The sequence below is a fragment of the Sorex fumeus genome, unplaced genomic scaffold (assembly GCF_029834395.1).
Source record: "Sorex fumeus unplaced genomic scaffold, SorFum_2.1 ptg000131l, whole genome shotgun sequence".
Classification (NCBI taxonomy): domain Eukaryota; kingdom Metazoa; phylum Chordata; class Mammalia; order Eulipotyphla; family Soricidae; genus Sorex; species Sorex fumeus.
Window position 1 is genome coordinate 25,054,345 of NW_026606188.1, and position 24,764 is coordinate 25,079,108.

The 24,764-nt window shown below is 39.1% G+C and overlaps 1 protein-coding gene across 1 annotated transcript in view; it reads left to right on the forward strand.

The window, feature by feature from the left end:
• Positions 1-24,025, forward strand: part of ABCD3 (ATP binding cassette subfamily D member 3) — a 68,148-nt gene extending 44,123 nt beyond the window's left edge. The window contains exons 9-23 of the mRNA XM_056139105.1: positions 4,695-4,837; positions 5,649-5,718; positions 8,067-8,136; positions 8,226-8,323; positions 8,439-8,530; positions 11,460-11,551; positions 11,634-11,706; positions 11,830-11,893; positions 14,485-14,562; positions 14,666-14,731; positions 14,817-14,906; positions 15,466-15,585; positions 19,777-19,881; positions 22,673-22,729; positions 23,833-24,025. Of these exons, the coding sequence (XP_055995080.1) occupies positions 4,695-4,837; positions 5,649-5,718; positions 8,067-8,136; positions 8,226-8,323; positions 8,439-8,530; positions 11,460-11,551; positions 11,634-11,706; positions 11,830-11,893; positions 14,485-14,562; positions 14,666-14,731; positions 14,817-14,906; positions 15,466-15,585; positions 19,777-19,881; positions 22,673-22,729; positions 23,833-23,910 (1,296 nt within the window). The 3' untranslated portion in view covers positions 23,911-24,025. The remainder of the gene's footprint in view (positions 1-4,694; positions 4,838-5,648; positions 5,719-8,066; positions 8,137-8,225; positions 8,324-8,438; positions 8,531-11,459; positions 11,552-11,633; positions 11,707-11,829; positions 11,894-14,484; positions 14,563-14,665; positions 14,732-14,816; positions 14,907-15,465; positions 15,586-19,776; positions 19,882-22,672; positions 22,730-23,832) is intronic.
• The last annotated feature ends 739 nt before the right edge of the window (positions 24,026-24,764 follow it).

The following is a 24,764-nucleotide window of genomic DNA, read 5'->3' on the forward strand; positions in this document are numbered from 1 at the left end:
GTTTATGGATAAAGGAGCTGGGTATATATGAAGTGAAGCAAAGAAAATTTCTTCAACAAATGATGTTGAGAAAACTGGATAGTCACATGCAAAAATTTGAAATTAAATCTGCACCTCACACCATTCACAAAAGTAAAAGTGGTTTTAAGACCTTAAGATTAGACCAGAATCCACAAAATACACTGAAGAAAACATTTGCAGAACTCTTCAGGAAATTGACCACAGAGGTGTCTCTAATAAGATGTCCACAGAGGCAAAGACAACAATGAGGCAAATTAAACAATTGCACAGGAAAAGAAACTGCAGGTATAATAAAACAGACACCCACTAAATGGGAGGGAATATTCAAAATCTATAAAGCAAACACAAAACTCACCAACAAAAATCCAGTGACCCCATTTACAGATGGGTCAAGGAGATGAACAGTTTCCCAAAGAAGATACATGGATGGCCAAGAGACATGTTAAAGAGTACTCATCATCACTCATGATCAAGGAAATTTAAATCAAAACAAGGCTGAGAGTCTATCTCATGCCATTGAGAATGAGACATACCAAAAAGTCTGGAAACAGTTGTTTTGGGTGTGTGGCGTGAAAGGAACTCTCATCCACTCTTGATGGGAATGTTTACTGGTTCAGCCTCTATGGAAAATAATATGAAAATCTCTTTAAGACATAGGAGTAGAAACTCCCATATGATCTAGCGATACCACTTCTTGGCATCTATCCCCAAAATACAGAAACACTAATGAAAGGATATACTCACACTTACGTTCATCACCACACTTAGTATGCCCAAGATACCATAGCCAAATACGTTCATCACCACCCAAGATATGCCCAAGATACCATAGCCAAATGCCCAGCTATGGATCTGTTGATGAATTGATCAGGAAATGTAGTCTGTCTACATAATGGAATACTATGCAGCTCTTTTTAAAAGAACAAAATGTAGTGGGTACATTGATGGGTGTGGTGTTGGAATTATGTGCATGGAAAACCATCATTTGACAGTATTTTAAATGAAAGTACCTCAATTGAAAAAATTTAAAATTAATTGGCTGTAAAATTTTCAAGAATATTTTATTGTAATATAAATTATTGACTTTCTCATAAACCTTAGTATTTTTTTTTATCAATTTTTCTACTTTGTAATTGAGGTAGCAGTGGTTTAGACGTGTGTTAGTGTTTATTACATCACACTGAAGTGTCAGTATACTGTTACCATTGCCCCTAGAAACTTCCTGTCTATTTTTTTTTCCCTATTTGGGTCACACCCAGTGATGGCCAGGGATTACTCCTGGCTCTGCATTCAGGAGTTACTCCTGGCGGTGCGTGGGGGACCATATGGGATGCTGGAGATTGAACTCAGACAGCCGCGTGCAAGGCAAATACCCTACCTGCTGTACTATCGCTCTGGCCCGACTTCCTGTCTATTCTTTCAGGGACCTTATTTGCCTGTTTCTATATTTGTTGATCAGAATATCCTTTTTTTTTTTTTAATTTTTATTAGTGAAACACCATGAGGTACAGTTGTAGATTTACAAATGTTTTTGTGCTTGGATTTCAATTATACAATGATCAAATACTCATTTCTCCACCAGTGCCCATTTTCCAACACCACGGGTCCCAGTATCCCTCACATCCCCCATCCCACCCCCATCCCCACATGCCTCTGTGGCAGGGCATTCCCCTTTGATCTCTCTCTCTTTTTGGGTGTTGTGGTTTGTCAAAGAGGCATTGAGTGGCAATCATTTTATTTTAATATTTTTGTAGGTGTACTGCTATTTATTCAGCCACTGATTAGCTGATTGAATTGTGCATGAACTCCACCTTACATTTTTTTTCCATTTTTTATAATTTTATTTATTGAATCACCGTGAGAGCAGTTACAAAGCTTTTGGGTCTAAGTCTCAGTCATACAATGAAACACCCGTACCTTCACCAGTGCCCATTCTCCACCACCAAAAATCCCAGTATACCCCCATCCCACACCCTCCCCCTGCCTGTGGGGCAGATGATTTCCATATTACTCTCTCTCTACTTTGATCACATTCACTATTTCGACACCAGACCCACCATTATTTGAGATTTTACCCCAACACTCAGATCTGCTGAAAAGGCAACAATAGACAATTTGTTTTCTATTGCTGGTTATGAATAACATATGATGTCGTGTGGCTGCAGTAGGGCCATGTGGTTTTGAAAATCCGAAATTTTAACACTTAAATCTGGAGGGATTTCTGCCAAAAGCCACTGGGTTTCGAGATCTGCTCCTGAGTCTATGGGATCATGGCCGTTGAGCAGCTTGATGAGGAGCCAGAGAGGCCGTTCGTGGGCGATGACTTGGGGTCTCGTTGGGGTGGGGAGGACAGGCCCGGCTCCCCCCCCCCACCCATCCTGTGAGACCCAACAAGTTTCGTCACTGCGGGCCCAAGCCTGACTGCCCAATGGCCTCTGATGGATGACAGCCACCAAGTCGCCAAGAGGGAGCAGGCGGAGGGACAGCACCCTTTCCTCCCTGGGGTGGCCCGGCGACAGTAACCTACTGCAGGGTCCGGACACATTTCTGCCAAAAGCCACTGGGTTTTGAGATTTGTTTCTGAGTCTCTGGGATCATGGCCGTTAAGCAGCTTGATGAGGAGCCAGAGAGGCCGTTCGTGGGCGATAACTTGGGGTCTCATTGGGGTGGGGAGGACAAGCCCGGCTCCACCCCCATCCCATGAGGCCCTGTGTGTCTCATTACTGTGGGCCCAAATGTGACTATCCAGTGGCCTCAGACGGATGGCGGCCACTGGACCACCAGGGGGAACAGGCCAGGGCACGAAACGTATTCCCATCTGGGTTGGCCCAGCACCGGTAGCCTACTGCAGAGACCAGACGCATTTGTACCTAAAGCCACTGGGTTCTGAGATTCGTTTCTGAGTCTCTGGGATCATGGCCATTAAGCAGTTCAATCAGGAACCAAAGAGGCCTTGCCTCCAATTATATAGCTGAGCCAGAGGTGGTTTGTGGGTGTGTTTCCCACATACCTAACTTTAGGCCGTTTACTTTCTTGGTAAACTTTGCCCCAAGTTTTTGGGGTCTGGCCAATGGCACAGCAGCAGTTTTGGGGTATCTGGAAGTCTGAAGGCGCCATGAGGCTGCTGATGCACTCGCCTCACAGGTACAGATTGACCTGCTGGCAGCACCATACCCCCTGATCAGAATATCCTTTAAATTTTCCATGAAATTTCCTGCTAAAGTAGTCATTAAATATGTAATGTTACTGGGGTATATTTGAAATATAGCTATATAATACTGATCTGTGTGTACATGTTTTATTTTTTATGTATGCATGTGTATATATGTACAGTTTATTGGTTAATAAAAATTTATATAGTAAAAACTATAGTTCTATATAGTTTTTAAATGTATATAAAACTGTAATGGTAAAAATAGATATAGTGGTATATAATGGTAATAAAATTTCCTTCTTGAACACTCAGGGAAGCAGTTGTTTATTAAAATTTTCTTGACCTTTTGCTATTCCATCATTCATATTTAATCATTTTTATATCCTGTTTTTACTATCAGCAAGTAACTAATTTTAATTCATTATGCCTCAAAACTATAATAGTTTCGTGGTACTCATAATATTATAGTCTCTCCTCTTATTATCTGATTTTTCATTTCTTGATATTAGAAGCTTCTACTTATTTCTTTAACCCATAATTAAAGTAACCAGATTAAAGCTATTTAACTTAAGTGCTTTGAATCAGTCATATTTAATATAAAAAGTCTTATATAATACTATTTTTCACATTTAGTGCTACAGGATAGGGAGAAAATACCAAATAAGACTTAATTCCTGCTAAGAATTCCATTCTGTTGAGAGGTGACTATTGAAATAGTTATAAAAAAATTATACAATAAATCTAGAAATAGTAAAAGTTTGATTAAAGTAGTCTTCAGAAGAATTGGAGGTGATTTTTGAACTATTTTGAGGAGGATAAGTTGACTTCTATTATATATGTCAGACTTGCCAGACATAAGAACAACTTCATTGAATGGCATGTAGAGTGAACAGTTATTTCAGTATTGTAGAGTAGAGGGCACATTTGGGAATGAGGAAAGTGAGTATGATAAATTTGGAAAAAATAGCAGAAGATTGTTGACTGATGGGTGATGAGGTAATTTACAGAGTCTGGAAGCAAGATGTATGAGAAGAGAAAGACAGAATAAGCTCCCCTGGGGGAATTGAGCTTGTGCTCCTGGCAAGCAGTAAGAGGAAATGTATGGTACTTATTTGGAAACAATATCTTGAGTTTCTAAGGATTGCACTAGAGCTATGAGAGACAGCTAAGGAATAAGCCATAGGGAAGAGTATATTAGGCAAAATAGAGAGTTATTGTGGAATCTAGTTAATATTAAACAAAGATCTACCAGAAGGATTTTAGGTGTGAAAGAAGAGTAATGACTACAGTTAGGGTGTTCAGGTGAGGATTTAAGAGAGCAGGGGATGAGCTGTGGTGTCAAGAGGAGTAAAAGAGGCCTAGTGTACGTTTAGTCAGAGAAGGAATATAGGCAAAATTAATCAAATGAGCAATTCCTCTCCAAGTCACTGGAACTCATTATGGAAGCTGTGTTGTGTTATATCTGGTGAGTGTACCAGGGTTCTTAAATTTTGTGTATTTTCTTTGCCTATAAAAATAGGGCCCAGCAAGTATGATGGCATATTTGGTCATATCTGGGTTATTCCTGACTCGACTTAGAAGACCTATTGGTAAAATGACAATAACTGAGCAAAAGTATGAAGGAGAATATAGATATGTAAATTCCCGGCTCATCACAAATAGGTAAGGAGATACATATTAAATATTGTAGCCTGTACTGAAAAAATAGTCACTGATGTTATATGTTTGTCTATGTCTTTTTAAAATGTACATTATGTATATTATGTACAGTTTTATAGAGCACAGTCATCTACATTTCTAACCTTTTTTCAGCCATTTACCATTCTTGGTAGTTTCCTTTTTCACTTTAAACACAGGTAAAATGCACCCAAATTCAAATTTATTTATCAGATTACTCAGTTTATTTTTCAATTTGTTTATCAATATTGTTTTGAGGCAATATTTGATGTACTCAGTAATTGAGTCTCATTGCAGACCCTGAGAGCCAGAAAGTGTTTCGAGTACAGACCATGGCTTGAATTAGACCTGATAAGCTCTTAGTTACAAAACGTTGATTTAAATAAAATTATCCAGTCATTAAATACTTCAATTATTTTCAGGCATAGTAATTACTATGAAAGTTATTCATCACATAGTAATGTTATTGTATACATAGTAATATTTTCAGGCATCACTGTCACTGTCACTGTTCTCCCGTTGCTCATTGATTTGCTTGAGCAGGCACCAGTGATGTCTCCATTGTGAGACTTATTGTTACTGTTTTTGGCATATCAAATACACCACAGGGAGCTTGCCAGTCTCTGCTGTGTGGGCGGGATACTCTTGGTAGCTTGCCGGGGTGTCCAAGAGGGATGGAGGAATCAAACCCGGGTCGACTGTGTGCAAGGCAAATTCCCTACCTGCTATGCTATCGCTCCGGTCCATTTTCAGGCATAGTATGTTAAAATTAATTGCTAAATTATTTTTTTAATAGTGAAGAAATTGCCTTTTACAATGGGAATAAAAGAGAAAAGCAGACAATTCACTCAGTCTTCCGAAAACTGGTAAGTAAAAATGCTTCAGGCTCACATATTTATGAAAAAAAAAATCTTTTGTCCAGTGCCAAAATACATAGATACATCTATAAATATCTTTTATGAAAACTCAGATAAAAATTATCTATAAATATTTGTATTTTTTTTAATATAGGAGTACTGCTATTTATTCAGTCATTGATTAAGCTGATTGAATTGGGTATAAACTCCACATTACTTTTTTTTTTTAAATGAATCACCATGAGATACAGTTACAAAGCTTTCATGTTCGAGATTCGGCCGTAAACACCCAACCCTCCACCACTGCACACTTTTCACCACCAGTGTCCCCAGTATATTCTTCCGCCCCCTTCCCCCGCCCCATCCCAGTCCTTATCCTGCTTCCATCGCAGACAATTTCCCCGATACTCTTTCTCTACTTTTGGGCGTTATGTTTTGCTCAAATTTCCCCACCACCATTCAAGCCTGCCTGCCAGGGGCAGAGATGCTACATCATTTATTGTCCCTTGCTCATTTTGAATATCATGGGTGCTGCGGTGTTGCACTTCTGGAATCCTTTTTTGGATCCTATTCAAACTTTTACTATTACTAGATTTATTGTATAATTGTTTTATAATTGTTTCAATAGTCACCTCTCACCTAGATTGTAAATGGTTGGGTTCCAGCGACATCTCTGTAGCTCACTAATCTGTTTTTGGATTCAGTTGCACGTCTCTGTACCAGGGCTGTTGGTGTGCTAAGATGGTGCTCGGAGGCAAATTTTGGGCATAACAGCAAGGCTGAGGAGCGGGTGGAGAGCCTGAGAAGGACAGCCTGGTACCTCTGCCTCCATGTGGTCTGGAGATTTAGTTCTGGAACCTGCATACCTGGGCCTTGTTTGTAGAAGCTCTTGGTCACTGGGATTCCATCTGGAGTAGATGGGGAGACTGCACCTGCTCTATCTGGGGTACCCCGGTGAAATTGGCTCAGTATGGGACCCAGAGAGATCTCCGACACTGTGGTGTCTTCCAGGACTCCCTGCTGTGTCTCTGACTTTTGATCTCTTTTGAGATTTATTTATGGGTCTCTGAAGCAAGGCCAGTAATAGAGTTTACAGGGTGGCGCTGGAGTTGGTTCATGGGGGTGACTGCCAGTGCTTCTATGTGTATTGGGAAGTTGGGGGAGGTACCCACCCCCACTCCGTGAAAGCCTGGAGATTTCACTCACAAAACCTGTATACCTGAATTTTCAGCAGATTATATCTTGGTGAGGTCTGTACTGAGACGGTGGAGTCAGGCTGAAGGTATGGTGGTGATTTTGGATTGTGGAAGCAGACAGCTGCTGGGGACTCTGCTTGGGCAGGCACAGGCCAACCTGCCCCCCTCCGATTTACCCCAGTCTGTTCAACCATGTGAGGGTCCAAGATTAAACTATAGCTTTTGTTCTCTTTCAAGATTTATATATGGATCTCAGAAATAAGGCCAACAAATCAGCTTGTATAGCTGAGCTGGAGGTGGTTTGTGGGCCTGGCTCCCACATACTTAACTTTTGGCCGTTTAATTTCTTCATAAACTTGGTCCCAAGTTGTTGGGGTCTGGCCAAAGGCACAGCAGTGGTTTTGGGGTGTCAGGAAACCTGAAGGCACCATCAGGCTGCTGATGCACTTGCCCCGCAGGTACAGGTTGGTCTGTTGGCAGCGCCATACCCCCATTATTTTATTTTTTAATGGCAAAATTTTGGAGAATTTAAAAAGACTAGAAGGAAGGAAAGAGGGCAAAAGCTTCCCAGTGTATGGGAGGGGGTGCATTAGCATTAAGGGCTCTTCATAAAAATGCAAGAGTGCAGTATATCAGTTACGTCAAGCTAATTATAAGAAAGGGTAGGTTTATTAAAATAATTAACAATACAAAATAATTATTGTATTGTAATTTAGAATTATTACATATTTAGATTAAGCAGAATATAAAACTCAGGCTGTGTGGAACTGATTTACAATAGGACTCTGTTCTGATTGAGTATAATATAATTCTTAGAGAAGGCCCTGATCAGTTTTAGCATATATATGTATATGAAAATATTGTAAATACAATGTTACTATTATATGCAGAAGACATCACATTGATTTTTTTAAATGTAATTCCCATTCTTGTCATAAAATGGTTTCATGAACTACTTGTTTAGTATCTAGTCTCTGTTCATCACTAGGTTCAGTGAAGTAGGATTTTCAGAATAACCAGATTTTTAAATATAGCATAGGTATTCACTAAACAGTGATTAAGCAATAAATTGCACAGTTTCCTTTATCCCTAGTGTGGAATTCTTTAAAAAAATTTTAATATCTAAGGGTAAAAATGTCTTTTTTCTTTTTTTTTCTACAGGTGGAGCACTTACATAATTTCATTTTGTTTCGGTTTTCCATGGGCTTCATTGATAGCATAATTGCCAAATGTAAGTATATGGTAAAAGAATGGTGGGTGAGATTTGTGGAAAATTGTGAAATATCATTAATGTTGTAAATCTTCACTGTTCTGTTTCAGATCTTGCCACTGTGGTTGGTTATCTTGTGGTCAGTCGTCCTTTCCTAGATCTGTCACACCCTCGCCATCTCAAGAGCACACATTCAGAGCTTCTGGAGGTAAAGTCATGTACTAACAGGAGCAACACTGCAGGCACTTAAATAGGAAAGGAAAGAAAGCCTAGTTTTTGGCTGTAGAAATGTAAATTAGAGCTAAAATTTATTTCTGTTTTAGGATTACTACCAAAGTGGAAGAATGCTTTTACGAATGTCTCAAGCTCTGGGTCGAATTGTTTTGGCTGGTCGAGAAATGACAAGATTGGCTGGGTAAGATTAGTAATGAATGTTCATCAGTAATGAACAGCTGTAGAGACTATATATATTTTTAAATCATATTCTTTATGATTTTACCCAGTTGAGGTTAAAATAAAGGGTAACTGAATTCCTATTTTTTTAATTCCTTGAAGCTCATTTTGGTAGAAAATTGAGATTTTTCTCTGATGATAGACTTTCTGTGTTTCCTTTCAGTAACTATTTTGAGCTTTAAGCTAGGTTTTCGTGCCATCTTCTCCTTGAACTGATGTTCAATTAGGTTGGGTATTGTTGAATTATGCTAGTCTTTGCTAAATTCACAGAAAATTAAGTTCATGAATAGAATTTTCTCATTTGAACCTTTTGTCCTTATATACATTTATTTTCTTTGATATTTGAGAACTAGTAAAACAAAGGTGAAGCTGAATTTATTAATGTTTTTAATTTAGACTTCATGATTTGCATTGCTGTTGATTACAGAGATTCAGGCATATAGTGTTCAGACTCTGAACCCACCACAGTGTCAGTGGGAAACCTGGGTTTCCCTCCCACCCCTCCTTTTCAAGCTTATTTTTAAAATTTGGTTCTTATAGTATGGGACACATGTTTCCAGCAGTGTTGACTCAGAGTTTTGATGTATACTCTTACCTGATCTTTAGCACTGTAGCACTGTCGTCTCATTGTTCATCGAGTTGCTCGAGCAGGCCCAGTAAAAAGATTGTGATACTTTCAAAAAGTCCAAGGCCCCTGATCATTGCCCCTGTTACCACTAGTTTGCCTCCTCCTTCTGCTCCCCTGGTTCCCCCTTCTTTAACATTCTCATTTCAGCATGAGAACCCAGCGTTTGCCCACATTGAAGTTGCTCTTAATGTTAAGAAATCAAAAGTTTTTTTTGGAAAAACATGGTCAAATAGACTAGTAAAATTTTTCCTTACTCTATAAAATAGCCTGGTTTCATATAAAGGTTAGGGTTTAGTTCCAAATGTACTCTGCTGTGCGATGGAGACCTAGCGTAGTCAGCTGAGCCCATACTTTGCACGTCTCCTGAACACTGCCAGGGGTGATTCCCCTGAGCATTACCAGGTAAGACCCCCAACAAAACAGGAACACTAAGGTTAAAAAGCACCAGAAATTTTAGGTTGTGGAAGAAATTATATGTCTTCAGCTCTTTGCCAGGCATTTAGTAATTAATTTGCACACTTTTTAAAAAATTATTTCTTCTCTTCTGAAGCAGTTCATGACAGTTTGGAGGTTGTAAAGTACAATAAAGAATCTCTTTCTCTTGAGAGTGTTAACGTTCTTCCCATTAACTTTTTCATGTCTATATAGTTGATGGAATGCTTCTGTTCCTTTATAAGTTTTTTTCTTTCTATTCACCAAAAATCTTGTTTTGCTTCTTCAAATAAATCTTTGTATTTATTTGTTGTGCCAAGAAGTGGAATCCTGGTCTCCTGATTCAAGGCATGTACTTTATTATTGAGCCACATCCCTGGCTTGCTTCTTTAATCCCGATGCTTTCTCTTGAACTGTCATATCATTCCTCCATATTTTTAAACATCTTTTTGGTGTTTTTTTTAATTAATTAATTTATTTATTGAATCGCTGTGGGAAAAGTTACAAAGCTTTCAGGTTTAGGTCTCAGTCATGCAAATATCAGTCACATTTCCCTTTACCAATACTTATTTTTCACCACGAAGAACCCCAATAAACCCCCCCATCCCCCACCCCCCCATGCTTGTGGGGCAGATGAATTCTAGTTAACACTCTATCTACTTTGACTAGCTTTATTGTTTCGATAAAAGTTGCACCATTATTATTTAGACTTTACCCCCCCTCCCCCCAAATCAGCCATGCTGAAAAAGCATTGTAAAATAATTTGCTTTCTACAGCTGGGTTCAAGAATTAAATGATGTCGCGCGGCCACAATTGTGCAATTGGTTTTGGATTTCTGCTATTTTATTTATTAACCCTGGAAGTATTTCTACTGAGAGTCAGATAATTAAGAGATTGGTTTCTGTGCTTCTGGGGCCATGGCCATGCTGGAGAGCCGCTTGTGGGGGGCAACTAGTGACCTCGGTAGGGCGTGAAGGACGGGCTGGAACGCCCCCGTCCCATGAGGTTTCAGTCGCGCCTCCACCCCCGGCTCAGACCTGCTCTCCACAAGGCTCCCATGTGGCCGCCATCTTTCTTTCCAGAGAGGAGAGCTTTGGTGGTTTTTAATTTCTCTATCACCACAATGATTTCTTCTGTGATAATTTAAGAACACTTCATTTTTTTGACTTTTCGGTGCAAAAAATAGAAGCTGCAGTTTCTTCTACATTTTTAGGAAGGCAGCATGTATTTGGCATGCCTAGAAAAATGCTTTCTTCAGATAATATCTGTTTTATACCCGACTTTGCAGCTCACCTTGTAGTTCCTTTCCAGCAGGAAGTCAGGTCCATACTTCCTGTGTATAGGAATGCACTAAAACTAGTCCTTTGTATCTGGAAATTTTAGAGGTAAACAACCTTGAAAAATCTGTTGACATGAGATACTTTAAAACTTTTATCCCTTTGATCTTGCTTTCCTACTGAAATGTAATGAAATATTTATACTACCACTAATATTTAAATTGATAACAATTCTTTTTTGGGGGGGTCCCCCAAGCAGTGCTGGGGGTCCCAGGACCAACCCCTGCTTACTTGACTTGGGTGGTGCTGGGGGCTGGTGGTGCCATATTGTGTGAGAGGTTAGCTCAGGATCTGCACACACTGGGCATGGACTCCAGCCCTTTAGATTTTGTTTCTAAGCTAAATTACTATTTTGGAAGTGTTAGTTTTATATAGAATAAAAGATAGAAACTTATACAAGGTAATATATGTCAATATATTGTATCAAAATACTAAAAACTTCCATAGCCTGTGCTGTTTTGATTATTGTTTCTTTTTTTTTTTTTTAATTTCAGCTTTACTGCTCGGATTACAGAATTAATGCAAGTACTCAAGGATTTAAATCATGGCAAATACGAACGCACAATGATCTCACAACAGGAAAAGGGTAAATTTAAATGAACTAGTTCACATGGTTCAAGTTTTAGCTGACTTCATGTGATATTTCAGTATTGATTTTTTTTTTTAAGGTATTGAAGGACCACAGAGTATTCCCTTGATACCTGGTGCTGGTGAAATCATTAATACAGATAACATTATAAAGTATGTATCAGAATAGTTTTTTTTTAACACCATACACATTTGTTAAAACTGTATATTAAATTTTCTCTTTGAATCTGTTTCCTTCATTTTAATGTAATATCTTTTTATTAACTTAATCTGTAGGTTTGATCATGTTCCTTTAGCGACGCCAAATGGAGATGTCTTGATCCGTGACCTTAACTTTGAAGTAAGTTTTTAAATGATTATTTGAAACCTTAAATTATCAAATGTGCAGTTATCAGAATATCTAAGATAAGATTTTGGGGTGAGAGCCACATCTGGCAGTGCTTAGGGCTTACTCCTGACTTTGCTCAGGGATCACTCCTGGAGGTCTGAGGGACTGTAGAGCCAGGGATTGAACCTGGGTTAGCCACATGCAAATCAAGCCCCCAACCTGTTTATACTTTGGCTCTAGCCCTTAAGGTAATTTTTTAAGACTAGGTCTCTGAATCTACAACACAGAGTTAAAAAGGAATGTTTCAGGGAAGGATATGGCTCACTGGCCTACCATGCATTTATGAATTCCTCGGCACTGCAAAAATAAAAATAAAAGTTTTAAAAAAGCTTAAAAATCTGGGCTGGAGATATAGTATAGGAGCTAAGGCCTTTGTCTTAGACTTGGCCAACCCGGGTTTGATTCTCAGCATCCCATATGGTCCATCCCAGTCAACTCAAGGAGTAATTCTGAATGCAGAACTAGGAGTAAACCTGAGCATTGCCAGGTGTTCCCTGAACCCTCACCAAAAACCCCCCCCAAAAACCATACACAACAAAAAGCCCTTTGAAATCTATTTTTCTTTTCTTCTTTGTGTGTGTGTGTGTGTGTGTGTGTGTGTGTGTGTGTGTGTGTGTGTGGTGTGTTTTGGTGGGGAGTACACCCAGTAGTACTCAGGGCTCACTACTGGGTCTGTGCTCAGTAATCAATCATGATGATCTCAAGACCATATGGGGTACCAGGGATTGAACCCGGGTAGGCAAGTGAAAGTGCCCTACACGCTATTTCCTGCCTCAGAAATCTGTTTTTCTTAATGGACAGACTTTAGACTTAGTATTTACTGTCAGAAAGCACTGTAGCACTGTCCTCCCATTGTTCATCGATTTGCTCGAGTGGGCCCAATAACGTCTCCATTGTGAGACTTGTTACTGTGTTTGGCATATCAAATATGACACAGGTAGCTTGCCAGGCTTTGCTGTGCAGGCGAGATACTCTTGGTAGCTTGCCGGGCTCTCCAAGAGGGGTGGAGGAATCAAACCTGGCTTGGCTGGGCCGGCTGCATGCAAGGCAAACACCCTATCACTGTGCTGTTGCTAATAAAGGCAATTAGGTGAGCCATAGAAGATAGAATAAATTGAAATATTGACTGTAGAATGAACATGCAAATAAAATTCTAGTTTAAATTTTAAAAATGGGGCTGGAATGATACTACAGTGGGCCGAATACTTAACCTTGCACAAAGCCAACCTGGGTTTGATTTCTAGCATTTTATATGGTCCCCCAAACCCTGTGGAGCGATCCCTGAAGGAAGAGCCACTGGGCACACTGGGTTTGGCAAAACCAAAAAAATAATTGGCAGTTTTGATGGTGGCACAGGATTTGTTTGTATTTCCAAACAGCTGTACAACAACAAAAAATATTGCAGACAATTAAAGAATAGTGAGAATCTGAATATACTTACATTTAAAAATTGCTGTGTTTTAAATAAGAACAGATTGTAGAGCACTATATATATATAGTGATTTCATTTTTTCCAGTTGGTGGGGGGGGGGGAGCACACTCCCAAGCAGTGCTCAGGGGAATTCAGAAGCAACCAACTTGTGATGACATTCTGGCTATGCTATTCGCAGTATTCACTATTCACTATATATAGTGTAGTATTCACTGTACTATTCCTCAGTATTCAGTGCTCTGGCTGGTGATGTGGGTGGGGGGGGGGGGGGTGGCCAGGGCTTCTTGTGGTGCTGGGTGCAACTGAGCTACACACTGTAGTGCTCAAGGACCATCAAAGATAAGATGTGCTGGCCAGTGAACTCATGCAAAGCAAATGAAATCAAAGCATGATTTAATTTTTTTAAATGGTCTACATACACATTGTAAGAGTTCTAAATTTTTGAAAAAAGGTTTATTTCTTTCAGTTTAGAATGAGATTGTTCTTTAATCAATGATCTTTAAATTTTTTTAAAAAAAGGTAGCAGAGTAAAATTTGCAAGCAAACAAACACAAAAGGTGCCTTCAACCATGCTCTGTACTTCTGCCTAATACTGCATTTGTAGGCAAACTCGCTTATAACTAACAAAGAGCTACTCTTTAAGGAAATGTTCATTGAGTAGTCACTGCTAACTTCAAATTTTGAAACAGGTAAGTTCTCGACCTAATCTTCAACATCGTGACTCCAGTTAATAGTGTATTATATATACCTAAACTGAAAATGAAGTGGATTTTTTGTGTTTCTAGCACAAAGTGGAAATGTTAATTTTGTGATGTGATGGATGTGGTAGTTAATGCTGTGATAGCAGTCATTTTGCAGTTCATAGGACTCAGATCAGCATACATAGCATCCGGGGGCAGGGACATGCATTCAGTGACTAGAAGTACATGCATTGCACACAGGAGCCTGGGTTTGTTCTATGCTACCGCACCCCTTGAGCACCACTGGGTACTGTCCCACGGGACTCACAAAAACTTAACAATGTTGAATGTCATTGCACCTCAATAAAGCTGAAAAAAAATCTTTTAACGAGTCATATAAATAAAAAATTAAGAGACTAATTTTTTTTCAGGTTCGATCTGGGGCCAATGTTCTAATTTGTGGTCCAAATGGCTGCGGGAAGAGTTCACTTTTCCGTGTTCTTGGTGAAGTAAGTGTAAATTGACTTCAGAATTGTGTACTCTTATTTTTCCATACTGCTTATCACAATGTCAGGTATATAACTGGTCCTCCCTTCCCCCTTTTCTTCATAGTTATGGCCTCTTTTTGGAGGACGTCTGACTAAACCAGAGAGAGGGAAATTATTTTATGTTCCTCAGGTAAGACCTTGAGTTGCTTTGTGATTATTTTAAGAATTAAAATAAAAATGTTTAATGCTGCTGATGTTTATTCTACTACTCCCAGAGACCTTATATGACCCTGGGAACTCTTCGAGACCAAGTGCTTTATCCAGATGGAAGAGAAGATCAGAAGAAGAAAGGGATATCTGATCTAGTAAGGGAATGTTTATTTTGTTGATCTATTGCATAAGAATGTTCCATTTCAGATTCTTTATCTTAGATAATCACTTAAGTATTTTAAATACTAAGCAGTGTACCCTAACTAGCCTTCCAAGCCTTGTTATGAATTGTAACTTTCCACATTGATCTAAGATATTTACCACCGGGCACCGAGACTGAAGAGATTGCTCAAATTATGTGCTTTTTTTTTTTTTCTCATTGCCCTCGTCCTTTAACTGTGTAAAATAGTGTTAATTTCTTTAGGTTACTAGACATATTTTGTCAAGGTTACTATAGGTGGGAACTGGACCTGAGGCGATGGAGATGGTGCAAAGGGTAGAGTATATGCTTTGCATGCTGGAACCCTAGGGTTCAGTCCCTGGCACCATTAGGTATGACCCCCAGCCCTAGCCAAATAGGAATGAAAGGTTCCAGAAAGGGACTTGTATGCCTCATGCTGTCCATAGAATTATGATGATTTTCGTTTGAAAATAAGTAAGATGAAGAACATGTTTGTATCAAATTGATTGAATCTTTAATCATTTTGTGTAAAGGTCTTGAAGGAATACTTGGACAATGTTCAGTTGGGCCATATCCTTGAACGTGAAGGAGGCTGGGATAGTGTTCAAGACTGGATGGATGTACTGAGTGGTGGAGAAAAGCAAAGAATGGCGGTAAGTATACTTAGAAGTCTTTATGTAAAAATTCAAGGGTTGTATGAATTGCTAAGAGTCCAGCCATTTTGATTAAATCACAAAGTTTTAAAGTTTTTATTAGGCTTTTTAATAGTTTAATTGATAATAAAATATGTGAAAATGGGTCACATTATAAATTGATAATCCTGATGAACTCATAAAAATACTACTAATACCTGAAAAAGCTGCATTATATACTTTTACTATTTTTTAAAATTTGGGGAAACTTTGTAGTGCATTTGTTGAGCATATTTTTTTTTATCTGAGTTGAGTTATGAGTTGTCTTTAGTATTTTTGTTTTGACAACTCTTTGTCTCAGACTAAAGTTATTAGAGAATGATTATTTCTAATTTTATTACCATTTATTATTTTATTTGGGGGGTGGGTGTTGGGTCATACCTGGCAGGTCTAGGGCTCACTCCTAGCTCTGTAACTTAGGGGTTACTCTTTGTGTAAACTCAAAAAGGGAGCACAGTGGCAGCGGCGGTTCTATCTCTCCCACCGCCCGCGTTTGGTAGTCTCACACCACTTCCCCCACCCTGGGTAGGTCGATGGCGATAGGCAGGCAAAGGAAGGAACGAGGGCCAGGCTAGTTGGTCTTAGTTTCAGTTTATTCCGTTCCTCTCTCCATCCACTCCTGTCTCTGTCCTCTGCCTCCCCTCCTGCTTCTTCCTCCCCCTTCTCTATCCCCCTTCATCCTCCTTTTCTGGAGTCTCGATTCTGATTCTGATTCCCCAGCCCACTCTTACAGTACTGTTAAATCCCAAAGCATGAGGGGTTGGGGTAACCATTACACATAGGTGTGGTCACAATCAATAGGGGTAGAATTTTTTCCCTTGGGGAAAGCCCTTCTAGGACAGATACTCTCTCAGCAGGACGACCCACCCTAGAGCGGAATCCCATGGGTGTGTTTCTCCTCTCCTTGTTCAACAAACATATAAGCATATATAATATAAATCATTTTGTATGGATACAGTAAGAAATACCTTAAACTTAATAGAATTGCCCTCCTAGGGCCATCTCGATCTCAGACTACAGTGCTCAGGCTAGATCGTCTTTCCTACCCCTAGCAGGGTCCTACTCTCGTTGTTACTTTTGGATCATGACAGCATTTGTCTATGATCAAGCTCTTAATTTATAGTTAAGAATCGTGGCACTTTGGCCTGACCCATTTCAATGCCAGGGTAGCTCACTGCTTGCCCTGGGCCCGTTCAGTCCCTCGTCGGGACCCTGCTTTTGGGGTGTTAGGAATTAAGGGCAACTGAGGCTTAAGTTGAGAAAGCAGATGCCCGGGAGTGAATAATATTCAAAGCCAATTAAATCCTAAATTACAAAGCATAATGTTAACTGTCTTCCTGTATCTATACAAAAAGGGCATTGCTTTAAAGTAAACTATTCAAAAGACGTAAGGAGAGGAGAAAGGCAATAATTCACTCATACATATAAAATCATAGATTTCTGAGGAATCTAACCTTACAAGTTAACAGAGTTTGATTAAGGGAAAAGCCGATTAACTGGTTGGGGAGGAGAGCATAGGGAAGAATTTACAGATAAACACAATGGAATGGAAGTGCCTCAGGAGCACTGTGATGGGTGTAACCTGATAAACCTAAGCTCCTTGTGGAGAAAGGGAGAAAGGACAAAGCAGTGTCATCCTACACTCCTGGCTCTGTACTTAGTGGATTACTGGGAACCGAATCTAGGTCAGCTGCACGCAAGGCAAGCATTTTACCTGCTATACTGTTTTGTACCTTTTATTCTGTTTTCATCCTTTTCTTCCACTATTATCGGTAGTTGTTTCAGCACTCGGTATATGTTTTCCTAATGTAATCAAACTTTTAATTAATGGATAACTAAATATGATATATGATGTTATATTATGATAACATGATAAATAATGCTTTGAATACTATAATACGTATACAAGTAATAACTTTTATTACATTTTTTTTAATTAGTGAAACACCATGAGGTACAATTGTAGACTTAACAAATTTTTGTGCTTGGGTTTCAGTCACACAATGATCGAGCACCCATCCCTCCACCAGTGCCCACCACCACCAATCCCAGTATCCCTCCCACCCCCATTCCCATCCCACCCTGCCTCTGTGGCAGGGCACTCCTTTTTATTGCTGTTTTTTTGGGCCACACATGACAGTGCTCAAGGGCTTCTCCTACCTCATTGCTCAAGGATTGTCCTGACGGTGCTTTGGTAACCATGTGGTATCAGGGACTGAATCCAGGCCTCCAAAATGCAAAATGTGTGTTTTAGAGATATTTTCCTGGCCCATGAGAAACAACCTTAAAATTTCTGGATAGACACGGAAAGACCATGCTCAGTGAAATGAGTCAGAAGGAGAGGGACACACATAGAATGATTGCAGCCATTTGTGCAATGTGAAAAGCATAATGTGAGATTAATACACAAGAACAGTGGAGACAAGGGCCAGGAGGAATGGCCCACAGTTGGATGCTTGCCACAAGTTGTGGGGAAAGCGACCACTATGGGAATAGTAGTTGGGAATGATCACTCTGGACAAGAATTGAGTGTAGGTAAAAGGAAACTTTCAGTACCTGAGTGACGGATTGGGGAAGAGAGAGAGAGGAGGGAGGGATGAGTGTTGACAGATGAAAGAATAAATTATGGGAAAGGAATCCTATAAAACCAAATGGTACATAAAGTTGTTTGAGAAATGGAGAATGTTTCCCAAAGATACTGCCCCAACTAAGCCATTGACAAGAGGAGTGTTCTGTTCAGGCAGAATTTGAAGACTTGATTGTGATATGTTTAAGGGAGCATGTTTTACTACTTTAAAGACCTTCAAGGGAAAGGAAAAAGCTAATGACTGACTAAAGCTAAAAATAATACTGATTAAGTTGGGTGTAGAGTATATATGGTATATGTTATTGTTCTCCTGGTTTTTTAGTATGATTGAATTTTCAAAGCAAAAAGTTGAGGAAACAGAAGGCATTATCGTTTTTAAAAAAGAACTAAGTTGACAAATCTCCCTGAACTGGACCTGTAAGAGTGAGGTTGGGGTAAAGCAGATGAACCAAAGGAATCTTTGGGTGGAGAGTCAGGATTCAAGTGTGGAGAAAATTTTGGTGATAAAATAAACCTTTGAGTATAAAAGTCTGGTGAACACATTTCTAAAATTTCCTTGAAAAAGTCTATATAAACATAGGTAAGCAACATTATTATTCCATTATCTAATAGTGAAGTCTTATTTGTGGTATAATTTCAGAGTTTAGTGTTAGCTTGAAAAAAGAACCTGTTCTCCACAAGGCAATTAGCTAGATCTAGTTAGGAGATCAAATATTGTTACCTATAATATTGTCACCATAACTGAGGGCATTCCTTAGTTATGGCTGCAAAGTAGGTCCAGTGGATATTTATTGATAAGCCAAAGTGGGTTTGGGATGGTAGATCCCCTGTTTAATTCTCCCAATAGCGCTGTTAAGTGAGGTACAGACAAAGGCAAGAACTGAAGATTTTAAGCATCTTGCTGTTAACATAACTAAGTACCTGTGGGTTTGAGTCTGAAACATTCTTGTCAGTGTTCCACTTTGTAAGCTGGGTTATCTTCCTTTTCTAAGCAGTAGTTATCTTTCTGACCATTTTTGACCATTATCTTAACCATTTTTGCTGTGATTGTTTAATAATAGGTCTTTTTTTTTTAAGAGAATATGTGATTAAAATGTTGGTGTTTCTCTAAGAGTATACAGAGTGGCCAAAACGACTTAATTTGGGGGCCACACACTCAGGGATCAGTCCTGGCGGTGCTCAGGATACCATATATGGTACCGGGAATTAAACCCAGCTCCTCTGCATGTGTGAGGGAAGCACCTTACTCACTACTATCTCTCGGGCCGTAAAACATTAATTTCAACATCAGTTTTATTTCACATCAAATTTATTTCAAACAAAACACGTTTTGTTTAACACTTACAGTATTTTCCATGTATTATATTTTCCCCATTGTTACAATGAAATATGAGAATAACTAGACTTTTCAAATATTGTTTTTATTTCTGGGAACTATTTTTTTTTAATTAGAGTACTTCTTATATTTGCTCTATAAGATTATAAGTGCATATTTAAAATGCATTAATAGCTTGTTAATATTAGTTCTTCATGTGATTGAACAGAATCTTTTATCTTTTATTCAGATGGCAAGATTATTCTATCATAAACCTCAGTTTGCGATTTTGGATGAATGCACAAGTGCCGTGAGTGTGGATGTGGAAGGCTACATTTACGATCATTGCCGGAAGGTACGAAGAAAGATGCTCAGTGTGAGCCCATGTTTCCCTGGGTTAATACTGTGTCCGGGCTTGAGCGATAGCACAGCCGTAGGGCGTTTGCCTTGAATGCAGCCAACATGGCCGACCCAAGTTCAGTTCCTTCGCGCCTCTCGGAGAGCCGGGCAAACTACCGAGAGTATCTCGCCCGCACGGCAGAGCCTGGCAAGCTACCCGTGATGTATTGGATATGCCAAACACAATAACAACAAAGTCTCCAATGGAGATGTTACTGGGCCCGCTCGAGCAAATCAATGAACAATGGGAGGACTGTGACAGTGAATTCTGTGTCCAACCAATTACCTGTCCAAAAAGATTTCAGGCCATTAACGCAAGTAACTATTAAAGAATGATGCCTTGCTTTCAAAAAGATTTAAAATTGATCATAAATAGATTTGAGTAAAGGAAAATAACTACCAATTAATTCTCTATATAATTCTGTTTGCCCATCTTAAATATGAAACAAGTAATAATATCTAAATCCATTGTTTGTTCCTATTATAAATTGCTGTTTTCTTAATCTGTTCTATTTACCTAAATACCATTTTTTTAATGAAAAATTTCATATAGGGAGCCACAGCCAGCTCTGAGGGGGGTGCAGGCAACCCCTGCCCAGCTCTTTGGTGCAAACCTTCGGTTTGGTGCTTGGGCTGGTGCTACGGTGCCTTTGGTGATGCTCTGGGCTACCTGGGCCACTCCCCATGGTACTTGGGTGCCACCAGGGCTATGCTGAGGCAGAGGCGGCAGGAGGGGGTGATGTCAGAGGTCACAACTCGTGTTTGACTCTCTGAGGCATGTGCACTGCCACTTGAGCCATGTCCCCAAGCCCCTCATTTGGTTCATCACTGAAATGCAATTATAATAATTTGGTAACTTTTAATGTGTTCATATTTTTCTTCTGACCTGGACGGTGTTTTACAGAAATTTGTTTCTTTCATTTTTTTTTTGATTAAAAAAATAATCAGTAGCATTGACTTTTGTTCATTCATGCTAAGTCATTTTAAATGCTCATTACCGTAAATGGGTAATGAGTCCAAACAAGTCCATTTCAGTGGATATTCAGTACTTGGTCATGATAGATATTCAACAGTCAAGATAGCCTCTTGGCAACTCCTATACCAGAATAATACTTTGGTAAATCTTGACCATTATTACTGCCCTGTTTTTGTTTTTTAGATGTTACATATAAAAAGTAAAGGAAAAAAAATAGATGGGGGTTGCGCTTGGAAAATAAATTTAACTCCATACACAGGTTTCAAAACTGCTGGGTCCCAAGTTCATCTGCATGCCCCAGGGCTGCCAGTACCATGTACAACAGACCAAAGCTGCATTCGCCAAATACTGTCTTCATTCTGCATAAATTAGGTTATCAGTGCATCAGCCTGTAACAGACCACACAGTTTCCACAAAACATGACCATTCTCTTGAACTTTACATCATCATTTGTTGTCAAACAATGAAACAAATCCCAATAATGTATACCTAAAAACCACTTTACAAAAGGTTTTCCCTTACCCATGAACCCAGGCAGCTCACTCATTGATTTATGCAACTTTATTGAAGAAGAATAAATTGATTACTTGCAGAACTACTGGTTGACCACTCATTCATTGGCAACTTGCATCATTTATTAAGTGCTATATTCTACAGTGTATTGGAAGACAGATAAACTAATAGCTCCAAACCTCCAACCAATTTAGATGAAAATTACAAAATGTTTGAGACCCTAATTTGGAATGCCAAGGGTATACTTACTCACTTTCAAAGTTAGTAAGTATATTGTTGAAGTGTTCAATGTGTAATTTGAGCACCTATTCAAAGGAGAGCCAAACTTCTAAATTGTTTCAAGTAATACTACGTTTAGGCCCTCCCGTTGATCGTCAATTTGCTCGAGCGGGCCCAGTAACGTCTCCATTGGAGACTTTGTTGTTACTGTGTTTGGCATATCGAATACTCTCGGTAGCTTGCCAGGCTCTCTGAGAGGGGCGGAGGAATCGAACTCGGGTCGGCCATGTTGGCCGCTTGTAAGGCGAATGCCCTACCGCTGTGCTATCGCTCCAGCCCACTACGTTTAGGTCATTAAGTATTTCCAAAGTATAAACAGTGGGTAGGGCGTCTGCCTTACACGCAGCCAACATGGCCGACCCGAGTTCGATTCCTTCGCCCGTCTCGGAGAGCCCGGCAAGCTACCGAGAGTATTCGATATGCCAGACACAGTAACAACAAAGTCTCCAATGGAGACGTTACTGGGCCCGCTCGAGCAAATCGACGATCAATGTGAGGGCCTTTACCTTTACCTTTAAACATCAACATGGGCATTTAAATTTTATAATAGAAATGATCCAGAATGTACTAATTATGCCTATATATGATTATATACATGAATATATACATATATATTAGGGTCAAAGTGATAGTACAGTGAGTAGGTAGTTGCCTTGCCCATGGCTATTCAAGGTTCACTTTCTGGAACCGCATGTACTTGGTTTCTGTGGCTCTAGAGCCATGGCCGTGCCAGAGAGCCACTCATGGGAGGCAACCTGTGACCTCGGTAGGGCGTGAAGGACGAGCCGGGAACACCCCCCTTCCCATGAGGTTTCAGTTGTCCCATCACGACTGGCTCATACCTGGTGTTCCAAAAATCTCCAAGGTAGCCACCATCTTACTGTCCCTATTAGTGATTTTTAAATACAGCCACAGAAGGATGTCATCCTAACCGCTTAGCTGTTCTTGGTATAAACCTAACTCATTTTCCTTGTCTCAGGTTGGCATCACTCTCTTCACTGTATCACATAGAAAGTCTCTTTGGAAACACCATGAGGTTTGTATTCTTACTTTAAATGGTAGAATTAAGATTTGTTTTACTTGAATGTGTGATTATGGTTTTAAATATTTTGTTGTATATTTTCTTATAAATTGCTCTTTTAAAAAAAGTATAATTTAGCTTTCTATACAACATGAAATAGATTTTTTTGTCACTTTAAAGAGCTATATTATATATAAGCAATCTGTAATCCTAGGTGAGAAATACTAGGAGAGAACCAGTTAGTAAGTTTTATAAATGACCATTATAAACTAACTTTGGCATCTGGTAAGAATGGCTTTTTCTTACCATCCCATATTGATGGAAGGGGAAAAATCTTAAGAAGGATTAAGTGACAAAAATTTAGGAACATTTCAGTGGAGATCAAGACTACAAAGGGGAAATTGAGTAATGTCAAGTAAGTTTATCATTGCAATGTAAGACGATAGTATTCATTAGTTGTAATTCACAGAGAGAGTGTAGGAAGGTTACTTTGGTACAGATATCTTATTTATTCAGGCCCTTTAACCAGAGCTTATTTTAGTGTAGAGTTCTTTTCAACACATAATTTTAATTGCTCAAAAATTTAAATCCAGCCTAAATCACTTATTTTTCTCTCCACTTCTTTCTCCCCTCACCCTCTTTTTACTCTCTCTCTCTAAGCGGCATAGAAAGTAAAGGGTTTGCAACAAATTGAAACAGTGGTATGAGTATCGTGTTCCTTAATATACACAGCTAATTAAGAACTTTTTGGCTAAGCATTAAGCCATCCTGAGTAGTGAAGAATACTCTCTCTACACTGAAGCACCTTTTGGCTTACGTGGTAGTTGTCCCTCACTGACATGACTTTGTTAACATTCTATAGTTAGGGTAGATGAGAAGAAAGTCCTGGTCTTTATCAAATGAAGTGATATTACTCAGGGACATGGTTTTGTTATGTATTGGTTTGCTTAGAGTTGCTGTTTCTGAGAACTTATCGATAGGATGGAGTACTCACTGTTTAAACTTGTGAAGATTTTATGGCTTAAAATAAACAATTCCCGTCATTTTCTTGTAAATTCCTCTATTCATATGAAAAAGGAAATTTTCTTATTTGTTTTTTCCCTCTTTCTTTCCCATAGTACTACCTGCATATGGATGGCAGAGGCAACTATGAATTCAAACAGATAACAGAAGACACAGTTGAGTTTGGCTCTTAGAATCCAGAAAATTGTAACTGCTTTGATGAAATAATACACTTAGAAATTACAGCATTCATTGTAAAATGAATTTGAGCATTTTTTTTTAAACAAAGCAACAAATTAACCTGATATAGATAATTGAAAACAGTGGTTAAAACATTTAATATTATATAGGATGTTGCTAAATGTGTATATGTTGACTTAATTATTAATATGTACTAAGAATGTCCTTATTCTTGTGGTTAAAAACCTGCCTAAATTAAATTGGGCTTAAATCAGTGCAATCTGATTCATCCTGGGATGTAAACCATTTGAAGTCAGCTAATTTGACTTTTTTGGCTCTATCTTTTCCTTCAGTGAAGAACCCTATTTAAAACTGGGGTCATCACTTGTTCTGTTCTAACATGGTAATCTTGAGTTTCATTTTCTTGTATACCTTGATTGGGGGAAACAAGCAGATCATAGTGTATTATCAAAATGTACAACATCATCACATAATAGTATTTATCACACAGTGGCAAATTTCTTCAGCTGCCACAGTTATACTCATTCCTTACATATGTCTTGGGGTACGTTTGACTCCAGGAAAGCCATTTGGATTTTCTTAGGCTCACTAATAAATGTGCCTCTCTCAATCTCTGCAGTATTGAGTTTTGAAGTTTCTTCCTGGTCTGTAGTAAATGTACATGTGCAGTCTTGCTTGCAAGGGGCGGTTGTTACATCTCACACCTACCTAATCTCCCCAAGGTTTGGGATAGTAAATCAGAGTCCTTAAATGCCAAGCTCCAAGGTCTTAAAAGCTTTTTAGATATTTTTCAAAATTGGGCTGTATTATGTCCACTGGAAGCCTACTCATCAGAATGTGGTGGTTA